General features: G+C 46.0%; 1 protein-coding gene across 3 annotated transcripts; it reads right to left on the bottom strand.

Moving 5' to 3' along the window:
• Positions 1–8,596: 8,596 nt before the first annotated feature.
• On the bottom strand, positions 8,597–11,534 carry LOC135814370 (uncharacterized). Of its 3 annotated transcripts, XM_065327480.1 has the most exons (5): positions 11,191–11,534; positions 10,996–11,077; positions 10,584–10,638; positions 10,389–10,492; positions 9,170–9,477 (listed from the first exon to the last, which is right to left on the bottom strand). In XM_065327480.1, exons 2-5 carry the CDS (start codon positions 11,004–11,006, stop codon positions 9,297–9,299), a joined length of 351 nt encoding a protein of 116 aa, XP_065183552.1. In that variant the 5' UTR covers positions 11,007–11,077; positions 11,191–11,534; the 3' UTR covers positions 9,170–9,296. The 3 variants fall into 3 exon arrangements, 1 of the variants encoding a protein (XP_065183552.1); XR_010553181.1 differs by lacking the exon at positions 9,170–9,477 and adding an exon at positions 8,597–9,156 and having other exon boundaries at positions 10,996–11,534; XR_010553182.1 differs by lacking the exons at positions 9,170–9,477; positions 10,584–10,638 and having other exon boundaries at positions 9,494–10,492; positions 10,996–11,534.
• Positions 11,535–12,076: the final 542 nt, after the last annotated feature.

Below are 12,076 nucleotides of genomic sequence, written 5' to 3'. Positions count from 1 at the left end.
AACAGACACCACCAATAATATTGCAATCAACATGATAACTGCGCACGGGCACATATCGATGCTTATCCCGACAGTTTAGCGGTTTATATCGGCTCAGATTACGAGGGCATTTAGCTCGCGTTGAACTGACTGTTCGTCTATCATGGTCCACGGCCTCCGTGTAAGCCTGTAGGTCTACACGGCCGGGGAAAGAGTGCGCTGACTCGTGATCAAGTACTGAGTACATGTAACCAAGATGGTTTACGCATTCTACATACATGCACCGCCTATTTTTTTACTAAACGTGGCCGGTCCGTCTGGCAGGCAGGCCTGGGTGGATAATTCTATAAATAGTAACTTACTAGCTATAAATGCTGCTGTTGCTCCATGCCAGCAAGTCACCAGCAGCAAGCATGTAAAAACCACTTGGTTTGGACAGCCAGGAGGCTTATATGCACTTTGTGTAGTTTTTCGTACATGGGTAACAATTACTAACATGGCTAGGCATATGCGGATAATGCCGGCAGAAAAATTGGCAGAATTCGGTACTTTTTCTGGTAAGTTTCATGCATGTTTGATTGTTTGGTATGTGGATAAAGAAATGGAGCAGAATTCGAGGAATTGCCCGCCATAAGGTATGGTTCTGCCACTGCTTTTCGAGCAGAATCTGCCACCTTTTCGAGCATTATCCGCCAATGCCTAATTTACATGGCACAGAAAATGCTGAAAAAATCGGAGTCACAAACACACAATGCTAGTTTTATGCCACTATTGCTCCATAATGCCAGTCCTGAGGAAAGCTTCCACTATGTTATGTCAGCCGGACGCTTGATTATATCGTCAGGAACGTGGGTGACGTGGAACGTGGGTGACGGATTACTCTCCCGCGTCTTCATCTCCACGACACGTCGGCAGGAAAACCGAGCTATCCAAAAACCGCTAATGTCAAAACAAATCCGCAAGTCCACTAGTGCCAGTAGTGGCTGAGCTTTTTCCTCAAATCTTGTCTCGACTCGAGCACGCGCTGCGAAGTCATGGTCAGGCTATTTACTCGATTGTGCACATGTGCATGATCGCGTCCCATTTTTCCACTCCGAAAGGCATTATTTTTCGTACAATCACTTCTCGGTATTAAGGGTGCGTTCTTAAATCCTCTCGGTAAAGTTAGTTGGAGACTCTCCGAAAAGTTCGAGAGCTGTTCTTATATCCTCTCCGACTTTTAGGAGGCTCTCCAAGTTCTCCAAGTCCAAGCTTCAGAGGTGGTTGAAACTTGGAGATTCCCGCATTTTGGGATCAGCGCATGCGAACTACGACTAAAGGCCACGTGTTCATCATGAGTGTACGCATTTCCCTTTTCGCATACGCACATACATTCATCACTCAAGATCGCGGCCCCTTTGACGCTTCATTTTGCTTGACATGTGCAAAATATCTCCGAATTCTTCGAGACCCGTTCTTGAGAAATCCCAGTTTCTTCGACTTCACTTTTCTTCTTCTTCTAGAAGCTAGAGAATATAAGAACGCACCCTAGAATCAACTCGTAGATCTACTCGTAAAACTCCAAGTGAATCTCCCATAAGCCCATATGGCCATTGACAAAAACCTCGTATAATCATATCCTATCCAATAAAAACAGTTCATAAAAACAGTTCATAAAAAACAGCTTTTTAGGACCGGACCCAGTCCGCATAACCAAGAGAGCTAGCTCCTATGGATCCCTTGCCCTTGGCTGCTGTTGGAATATGCAAGAATGGGCCTTCCAGATAAAGTCTAACAAGGAGAAGTGGCTATAGTTATGAAATGAACACCGGTAACCATGGAGACAGAGCACACTCTCATTATAGATACTGGTTATAAATAGACCGAATAAGGAAAATGATCTGATAGCCTATCAAGAGTAAAATAAATTGAACCAATGACAACATATACTCGTCCAGCACACGAGTTGTCATAGCAACACAAATAACAGCTGTCCACTAATTTTGTTGTTGGAGATTGAGTAGGAGTTTTTACTGGTTGATTCTAAATACAATAAATGCTCCGGCCTTGGGTTTATGACCAATAAAAACTAATTATAAAAACCTCGGGTGACCTCGGTTTTTATTAATAGGGCTCAAACGGTCACGGTTTTACCCCTGACGGTTAACTGCTAAGCTAACGGTCGGTTAACCGGTTATAACCTATAAGCCACGGCAATCCTGCGGACTCTTTTTTAACCGTATATTTGACTATACTCATTCAAAAAATGTACCCTATTCAGTACAACGCACACTTGTACATTCTCTTGCATGCTCATTCATACATTATAGCAATAAAAACTGCTTTATGGCAGTTTTCTAAAAAAAGTTATTGTGTTCTAGTCCATGGACCCCGTCTAAAAAGTAAGAATTAACGAAATGTGATAGCTGAAAATTCAAATTTCACACAAAACCTCACAATAATCACAACACTTGAAATGCTGCTTTCAACACTAAACTCGTAGTGCAACAACAATTGGCAACATGCATGCATAGGAAAGAGGATCACGAGGTTAAAAGGTGGCACTCTGCCTTCGTGGGCGTACGGCACGTTGACATCCGTAATTTTGGATTGGGTAGAGATAATTACTTCAAATTTTCTACACAAGTTCTCTATGGATATCTGGTCCATGTGCACACCCTTCGGCATGAACAATGGCAGCATAGCTTGAAAATTCAAAAATGCCCGTATACTTCACTCTTAACCAGAGTGCTGAAAAACTGATGTATAAGATGACCAAAATGTCTACTTGGCAGGCTAATAGAAACATAAATGAAGACATTGAACCAAAGATTAGCAAAATATGCAAATCTCCCACTCAGATAGCTTCGTTACAGCGAAAATACTGATTTCGCGTAAACATTCGTCAATATTTCAGAACACCAATAATGGTTATGTGACCTGCTAGGCAGGTAAGCTTTGGTTCAATGTCTAGCCTACACCATACAGAAACAGAAAATATATACTTTTATGGGTGTACCAGCTACAGGAGAGGCCACAGCCTGGTTAAGAGCCAGCACAGTCATGGAAAAATGGTCAAAAAAGGGACTTCACATTGGGTCCGCAGCAACAAGATCCCGTGTCACAGCACATACCTAGAAGCCACCAGCTTCGTATGAGACACCTTCTTGAGCTACTTCCTCTTCCTGGATACCTTTGCGAACTCTTCTTCGCCTCTTCCTCCTCCTCTTGACCTCTGCAGACCTCTTCCTTGCTGCATGCTTCTGTCTGTCAAGCTGGAGTTGACCCAGTGCTGACGCCGTGCAACTGCCAACGGGGAGTCCCATTTCCGTCAGCAACGCTGAGATGGACGCTGGGCCGTCATTGAACCATGCAGCAGCAAGGGCAATAGCCATTTGCACGATCCTGGCAGAACAGAAGCCGGTCTTGGGGCACATCTGCCACACCAAGCCATTAAAGCACTCGTTGCGGTTCTGTGTCGCCCCACGCAAGCATCGTTCCAAAAGGCTCCTGTCCGCCAGCCGAAGGTACACAGGCTTGACTACTTTCAGGATCGCATCTGGAAGGCCATCCTGGTGTTCATAGGGAGGCCCACCCGCTTTCCAACGTTGCCACTTGCACCAGCTGGTCGAACCGACAGGGCAATAGCGGTGTCTTTCCGCATCGGGCAATGAGCAGCAATGCAGTAGAGATGCCCAGATGGCGCGGGCCATTCCTTGGAGGTTGTTGCTGTTATTGCGGATTGCCAAACCAAAGTAGGCCTGCAGCTTCTCAATAGTTTTGTCGGTTAGTCGGCCCCGGCCACTGAGAGCTCGACCATCCTCCAGCTTCTTGCCACTGTATTCCTTCTTCAGCTTCAACAAATTCGATCCAACTCGTTTCTGCACGTGCCCCACGCATTCCTCCTTGACAATCGGGACATCCGGGCCGTATGGTTCAGAAGCACAGACAGATTTATGGCTCTTGGTGTCGCCGTCGCCAATGAATACCGTATACCGCAGCTTCCTCTTCTCTTCAGATCGTGCCCATATTTGCTTGGCTGCTTCACTCTCCATGGCTGGGGCAGAACTTGTGGTGTTTCTCGCGCAGGTATGGGCTGCAGCTTGCTCCGTGTATTCACCCTGAGTAAGCTTCTGCTGTGAAAGCAGGGTTTTGAGGTGGTTGCACTTGTGGCAGAAGCGCGACAGCACCGAGTAATCAATGACCTTGCCATTCTCCCACGATATGGCAGTGAAGGTTCCATACAGTGAAGCATGTCCACGGCGCATCCATGAGCCATCGTATGTCACGGCTGTCTCACAAGTGACGTCAGGGGGATTGCGAATCTCAGCAGCAGCGATGTCCATGCTCCTCTCCGCCACAGTGTCAGCAGACAAAGCCAAAGACTTGGTATGGCCATGGTAGGAAGACAGGGACATGGGCTTAGACATGTTGAGGGCCGCACTAAATTTCACCATGGCTTGATGGCCCTTTCCAATCAAGCGCATGCCCAAAACAAATCTTCTGTTGACCTCCAAAACACGATTGAACTTTTTGGACATGGTCTCCGTCTCCTCTGCGTCACATCTGTCACAGACAACACTCAAAGTGGAAGCCAGGCCTTCTCTCTTGGTCTCCTTGAGGGTGACATTGCTATGACAGGCATTACAAGAGACACCTTTTTGCAGCAGGCTCTGAAGACACTCCAAGTCGATCAGCCGATATCCGGTGGTCGCTGCTTCATCATCCTGGCTGTCAGTGTCGGATCCTGGCTCAGATTCGCTGCTCTCTTCGGCGGACTCGCTGTCGTCTGTGCTGTGATGGTCTGACCCGGAATTTGAACTGTCTGACGAATTTTCAAATAAATCTGGGAATACATTCTCTATGGGATTGTCGGCTGCCAACTCAGGCGCAGGATGAGGGCATTTCTCTGGCTCAGGCTCGCGGGGCTTCCTGCCATGAAATATCCGTTTCTTTGGACGTCCAGGACGGCCGCTACACTGTTTCCTTCCCATCGCAACACCACAAATAACCTCAACATCGAACAAATCAGAACGAAATATTTCGATTTGAATTTTGTCAGATGCGCGTATGGATGTACTGCTGCATGAGTGGTCCGTGCCATGCGCAGATATCTCCAAACTAACCAGAAACCCCATGGGACAAATCCTGTGAAATTTGAGAACGGTGCTCTAAACCTGGACGAAGTTATGAATATTATACGTTTTTGATGAAATACTGCAATTTATATTTGAATTTGCAATTGAGTTTCGTTGTGCACTACCTCTTTGAGCGCCTGTATCTCTGGAGTGCGTGCATGGAATTAGCTCAAATTTTCTCAGCTGTCGGCTGGGTCCTATGGCAAACGTTTGAGACCATAATCGACACCTATTTCAAAAATTCATTTTTTGACCCTCTGAAGGCAGAGTGCCACCTTAAAAGGTCTTCTTCATGTAGCTTTTCATTCTGTGTGTGATTATTGTGAGGTTTTGTGTGAAATTTTAATTTTCAGCTATCACATTTCGTTAATTCTTACTTTTTAGACGGGGTCCATGGACTAGAACACAATAACTTTTTTTAGAAAACTGCCATAAAGCAGTTTTTATTGCTATAATTTCTTTTGTTTTTTCTGTCACCAATCATATCAATGGAATGCCCTACAACTTGTATATCAATATGTAAATGATGGCCTTCACATCGTATCAATACCGTATTATACGCATTGATGTGCAAGCCTTTTCTTGCAGAAAATGGCACTAGCATAATGCATGCCCACGCTAAAGCTGGTTTTTCTCGTCTTGGCTACATAGGTTCTGATCGGTGGAATATGCTGCCTTCCACTGTTCGCTCTTGTACAGAATATCGCCCATTTGTTCGTTCATGCTTAACCTTTCTAGGGGCTCCCGTAAGAAGACCATAGGTCTGTGGGAAACACCCTAGTAAAATAAATAAAATAATAATAATAATAATGTTCTTCTGCGGGGAAACATGTGAGTAGTGGTGGACCGTGGTGATACTTTTTTTTTATACAGAGGTCATTCTGTGCATGTTGCTGTAGCAGAATTTCATGACTCATAAAATTGTCTTGCCTTTCAGATATTTCAGATTTCCCCACCCTCGATCAGATTTATTTGTGAAATGTAACCAGGTGCGTGTCGCAGATGTTTTTGTTGATTCTGTGTTTATAATGGTTTATAATCATGGGTTATCGTGATAAGGTCATCCTGCATCATATTGCACTGAAATCGTAATCCTGTTGATGTCGATACAACTTTTGGAAGTAGTTCAATGACTTCAAACTGTTAGTCCACGATTTTCTAAAACAACACAGCAGAGGAGGAACAATAAACATGTATTAAAATGTAAACAAATACATTGTTGAGTCCAACACCTCATTCCAACAACTACACTGATCCTGAGGATAAAAGGGGCAAGGCTATGGTTGGAGGTACTGAGAGATAAACAAGGCACTCCATAATAATAAAATCTTACACATCTTCTGGTGAGTGTGAATGATATCCAGTCGAACCTCTTTAGGACGAACACCAAGGGACCGATGGTATTTCTTCTGTGAGTTTGTCTTAACCTATTTTATAACCAGTGAATACAATTATTTCTCCAATAGACATATGAATAGATTTCTTCTACAGCGAAAGATTCTAAGCCACACCAACTCATTGACTCGTCTCGTATGAAACAAAATAAAGAGTCACTAGAGAGGTTCTGCAAAACGAAAATGCGTACAAACTTTCGTTCCACGTCATGAAGTGCGAAACTTCGCACGAACTTTCGCAACTCTGGACGCGAAACTTGCAGGGAACGCGAAATGAACAGTCGTACACACTTTCGTGAGATCGGGTCATGGCGTACGTGCACTTGGCCCGCGCAAACTACGAAAATGTGCAGAACGCAATGTTCGTGCAAAAATTCGTACACACTTTCGCAAAGACTGTCGCGAAACTTCGTTCGAATTTTCGTTTTGCAGAACCTCTCTACTGAACGCTTCTTTAGCAACATGACGGCAACTGAAACAGCAACAGAGAAAGTACGATACATGTACAGCACATTCTTGCAGGTACTACAAACAGATTGCAGATCGTAATTCTTGCTTTGGCGGCACGAAACTTTATTTGGGGCAGTGCAATCTCGGTGGTACTCACAAATAATAAATCAAACAGCCCAGACTCGAGGAAACAAATCCAATCATACAAGTACGAGATCTTCACGAGACGAGACTGCACCCATTGGCTTGTTTCGTATGAAGCAAACAAGTTTACTGAACCTCTCCACAATGGAGATTTTCCCTGATATGCAAATTTATTTTGCAAACTCGGTCAATGGGTCCTTGAACCTTTCCCTTCAGATTGGGAACTGCCAACGATAGTATGCCACTGACCAGTGCCTTACTTGTAATGTACCAATGTACAATGAATATGAGTATTTCGACAACACATTTAACATAAGCCTTATCGTCAAGAAGGTGAACTCGCGTTCTTCGCACACTGTAGACAAGGGCAAAGAGATAAAAATGGATCTAAATCCGAATAAAATCAGCACACGTTTCCGTAAATGAAAGGGTGAGCATAAGCAAATGAATCGAAGGAAACCGGTCAACTCAGAGATCACCTGTCATCGAGTATTCCGTAAAAGGAGGCCTCGGCAGCGGAAAAGCTAAATTTAGAAAAGAGATCCTGTCAGCTTTTCCATTATTTATTGCATTCCGCCCAAAATCAGCACACTTTTCGTAAATGAAAGAGTCAGCACAAGCAAATGAATCAAAGGGAACTGGTCAACTCACCTGTCATTGAGTAATATTCCGCGAAAGGAGGTCTCAGCAGCGCCGAAACGAAATAAGCCAGGCCAGGAGACGAAATATCCGAAACAGCTCATACAAGAAGCAGTTCCAAAGGAGAAAGTAATATAAATTCATTACCCATATAAAAACCGCTCCGTGAGCGGTTCTGAAAAACCTCTACTGGTGCAGCCCCGTCGTAAAAGTAAGAAATTAGAACTGGTGCATTGTCCTCCCAAATGTGAACTGATCCACCTAAATCGCGATTGACGGGACCCGAACGCACCAGTAGCACGAGGTTCCTACCCAATACCTGTGGATGCAGCTGGGGACGCTGGTCCATAGCCAAAGCCAAAGCGGCAAAGGTGGGCTTCGGGGTAGATCTAAGTGTTGTATGGTAACTAGTTACTTGATCAGCGCCGACGCCGGCTGTGATCCTGTGCCCTCCCGACCTCGTGCTACTGGTGCGTTCGGGTCCCGTCAATCGCGATTTAGGTGGATCAGTTCACATTTGGGAGGACAATGCACCAGTTCTAATTTCTTACTTTTACGACGGGGCTGCACCAGTAGAGGTTTTTCAGAACCGCTCACGGAGCGGTTTTTATATGGGTAATTTCAGTTCTTTTTCTGTTCCCTCCCCCACCCTAGCCCAACTCCGAAGATAAACATGGTGAGCACGCGCAAGATGCACTGTATGTAGCCATGCAACTGCAGTAGCCCACTGATACATTCCAGCCCTCCCCACCTCGCTACCCCGCACACAGACACCTTGTGACAAACACGCACATGCACATGGCACACACACACATGGGCACGCACACACATACATACACACACACGACCCAAACAGGAAATTCTTGATGAACATTGTATAATGCCATGCAAAGCAGTGGCCACCATACTTCAGGAAGTCAGTTGTGAAACAAAAATAATTCAACTACAATGTGTAGGTAAGCTGGCGGCCAAAGCACAACATTGCAAACCGTGATGATATTTGCCTAAGGATTGCAGTTTGCAGACCACACCATGGAAGCAGTGAATACAGAATTATTGTGATGTCATACAAAGACAAGCAAAGAAGTGGCCACCATACACCAGAAACTTGCAGAAAGTCACATACATGTATCCAACAGATAGAGAAGTGAACAGCATCTGGTACAGCCCACACAAAACCAAGCTGACCTGATACTCGTCCGAAGATCGTAAGTGGCAGATCCTTTTCAACGATAGCATGCAGGTGTACGTTACACGCATGGACAAAATCTGACCGTGTCACCGGCATACATTGTCATCACATGCATACCCCACAAGTTACACACATGCACAGTAGAAGCACAATAAAAGCAATGGAAAAATATGAAGGGGTTGATGAAGCATCTTCACACTTCAATTTCAGACTTCGATGTGGTCGTCACGGGGTGATATACCTGCAAGATACAAGTGATACAGAAAGAAAGCATAAGGTCGTGAGGTAGGCTATGAGACACCACGAATGGGTCACCTACATGTATGTTCAGGGCTGGTGTACACACACACGCAGAATTATCATAATCGAGAATTTCCCAAACTACTGAAGAGCAATGAAATCCATTTGCGTGCACAGGAGCAATTTCGCAGTATGATGCGCAGCTCGGGAATACACCTGTTGGCAATGGATTACATTCCCATTGGAATTCCCATTCACGTGGGATTCACAGAAGCAATTTGGCAGTGTGCTGCGCAATGCGACACGACACGGGGTGATATACCTGCAAGATACAAGTGATACAGAAAGAAAGCATAAGGTCGTGAGGTAGGCTATGAGACACCACGAATGGGTCACCTACATGTATGTTCAGGGCTGGTGTACACACACACGCAGAATTATCATAATCGAGAATTTCCCAAACTACTGAAGAGCAATGAAATCCATTTGCGTGCACAGGAGCAATTTCGCAGTATGATGCGCAGCTCGGGAATACACCTGTTGGCAATGGATTACATTCCCATTGGAATTCCCATTCACGTGGGATTCACAGAAGCAATTTGGCAGTGTGCTGCGCAATGCGACACGACCTGCGATTCTGCGTGCGATGCAAACTCGCACAAAATACCATTCACAGAATCACGACAAGACGTCAGCGATGCAAAGCGACTTGCCGACGTGCCTCAAGTCAAAGCTCAATGAGAATGCGTTTGTCGGTTACAACTGGTACAAATGTACAAGCAATTTCTGAACTCTCCTGTGAATCCTGCTTTAAGCAGTGCAGGAATGTCCCTCCTCCGGTCCCCCCCCCCCCTCCACACCCTCAGGGAACTTGACAAGGAAGGGTGGTCTTCGCGGTTCCCAACATCTATTTGCAGTTTCTGGTCTCCACTATGTCTTTTCAATGGGGATTTGTACGTACCATAAAAGCAAGCCTAAAAAATGAACAGCATATTTGCCGTTCCCCCACTGGGGAGGATGCGTTCCACAGCTATCCTGACAAGATATTCCGAGAAGCGGTGCTGAGTGCAATGCATTGTGAAACTGAAAAAGCTGACCAAGCCGCGGCATATAACGTCTAAACTTCAATTGTAGTTCGCCAGCTGACTACTTTCAAACTCCATGTAGGTTGGAGTACAGCTGGCTTAGAAGTTGACAACAACGGCGCACGCACATAAGCAATGGCCACCTTACCTGTACTGTAGCAGTACTTCCGAGTTCCCGTATGGGAGTTCCCTCACTGTGTGTGCAATAGCAGCCTCATCGGACCAGTTCAATGCGACGCGGACAGTCCGACACTGAGGAGGACATTGAAGAAGTCAGAGACAGGAAGAATGGTTGATTTACAATTCAACTAGCAAGGCTGCACACCCACGAAGTTCCACTCACCATTGTGCCGTCCTTCTTGGAATGCAGAAATAACGCTTCCTCTCGAGAACGCAGCCTGTGACAGAGAAAAAGGAAGGAGCATCGCCATCGGCATTGGTCCTCTGCTATCACCGATTGCCGAGTTGCACAGTTCACTCTAACAAGACTGAGGATGTTCAAGAACTCCCCATCCATACCATTATTGGAGTAAGAGGAAAGGTCAGATTGCCTAGTTCCTAGGGCCTAGCATTCCTGGATGCCAGGATGTGCTGCCCCCCCCCCCTCCCTTCTACTGCCTGGAAAGGGCAACATATGTGACAGCGTTCACCAGTACAGTCGGAGGAGAACATGGGAGAAGGCAAAAAAGGGCAACACACATGAATCCCTTATAAACAAGCAGTGGCAACTCTAGCACCAGCAATGTTGGACTTACATCCCAGCCATTGCCGCCGGATTCAGCGGCTTCTTCTTCTTCGTCTCCCATCTTGGAAGCACTCCTTCCCGTAAGTTCAGTCCTGGGATCGGGAGTACAGTCGGAGGAGGACGTCGGAAAAGGCAAAAAGGCAACACACATGATTCCCTTATAAGCAAGCAGTGGCAACTCTGGCACCAGCAATGTTGGACTTACATCCCAGCCATTGCCGCCGGATTCCCACGCTTCCTCTTCGTCGTCTTCCAGTTCCCAGGTTCCATCTTGCAAATACTCCTTCCCGTAAGTAAGTGCAGTCCTGGCCTGGGTGGATGCGCAGTACATTGACGATGGCGGAGATGGAGCAGGTTAGGGAGCCCTATAGGGGTCCCGAGAGCAGATTGTGGCCAAATTCGGGACGATGCCGGACGCCAGTCAGTATGAAGTAGCGAATTGCGGACCGCCACGTAGATTGGGGTCGCGGGGTCATAATCCATGGGCACTACTCGTACGTTGCTCCAAAAAAGGGCACTGCACTGTTCCACAGTTGCTGTTAGCGGTCGCCAAAGGCATTTGGTAGGCCGGTAATTGGGTCACGTGTCAACAAAGTGTCAACAACGTGTCAACAACGTGTCGACTACGTGTCTTTAGCGGTACACTAATTTTGGTGTCCCCAAACTGAAAACATCGAGCACCAGTATGGAAAGGCTTTAGACAGAAAGCCTTTCCAATTATTAGTTCCTCGCGCATGCACATCCAAACACGGACTGCATGTGCACTGCAACACAATGTCTGCTGGGCACGTGCACAGCACGCGGCTACCACCCGTTGGTAGATCTAATAGTATTAGAAATACCGAGCACCTTACGTAGAGACTTACGTAGCCTAAGTGAAATACCGAGCACCTTACGTAGAAACTTACGTAGCATAGCGGTGTCGTTTTTCTTGCCATGTGAACACAATAATAGAAAAGCTGACAGGATCGCTTTTCTAAATACTCTCACACCGGGTAGGACTAAAGGGACAAGCCCAACTATTTTTGCAGTTTTCTGTCATAAAAAAATAAACGTCACAGGCTGCTCTTCGCAGGTGTCCGCGTCGGAGC

This window comes from Sycon ciliatum, chromosome 4, assembly GCF_964019385.1.
Source record: "Sycon ciliatum chromosome 4, ocSycCili1.1, whole genome shotgun sequence".
Taxonomy (NCBI): Eukaryota; Metazoa; Porifera; class Calcarea; order Leucosolenida; family Sycettidae; genus Sycon; species Sycon ciliatum.
Note: the sequence above shows the minus strand (reverse complement) of the source record. Positions and strands in the feature narration are given on the sequence as shown.

Coding starts and splice junctions, on each gene's coding strand:
- LOC135814370 (XM_065327480.1), bottom strand. Junction 10,493..10,583: donor CCAAGAAGGACGGCACAATG/GTGAGTGGAACT, acceptor TGTCCTCCTCAG/TGTCGGACTGTCCGCGTCGC. Junction 9,478..10,388: donor GAAGTACTGCTACAGTACAG/GTAAGGTGGCCA, acceptor TGTATCTTGCAG/GTATATCACCCCGTGTCGTG.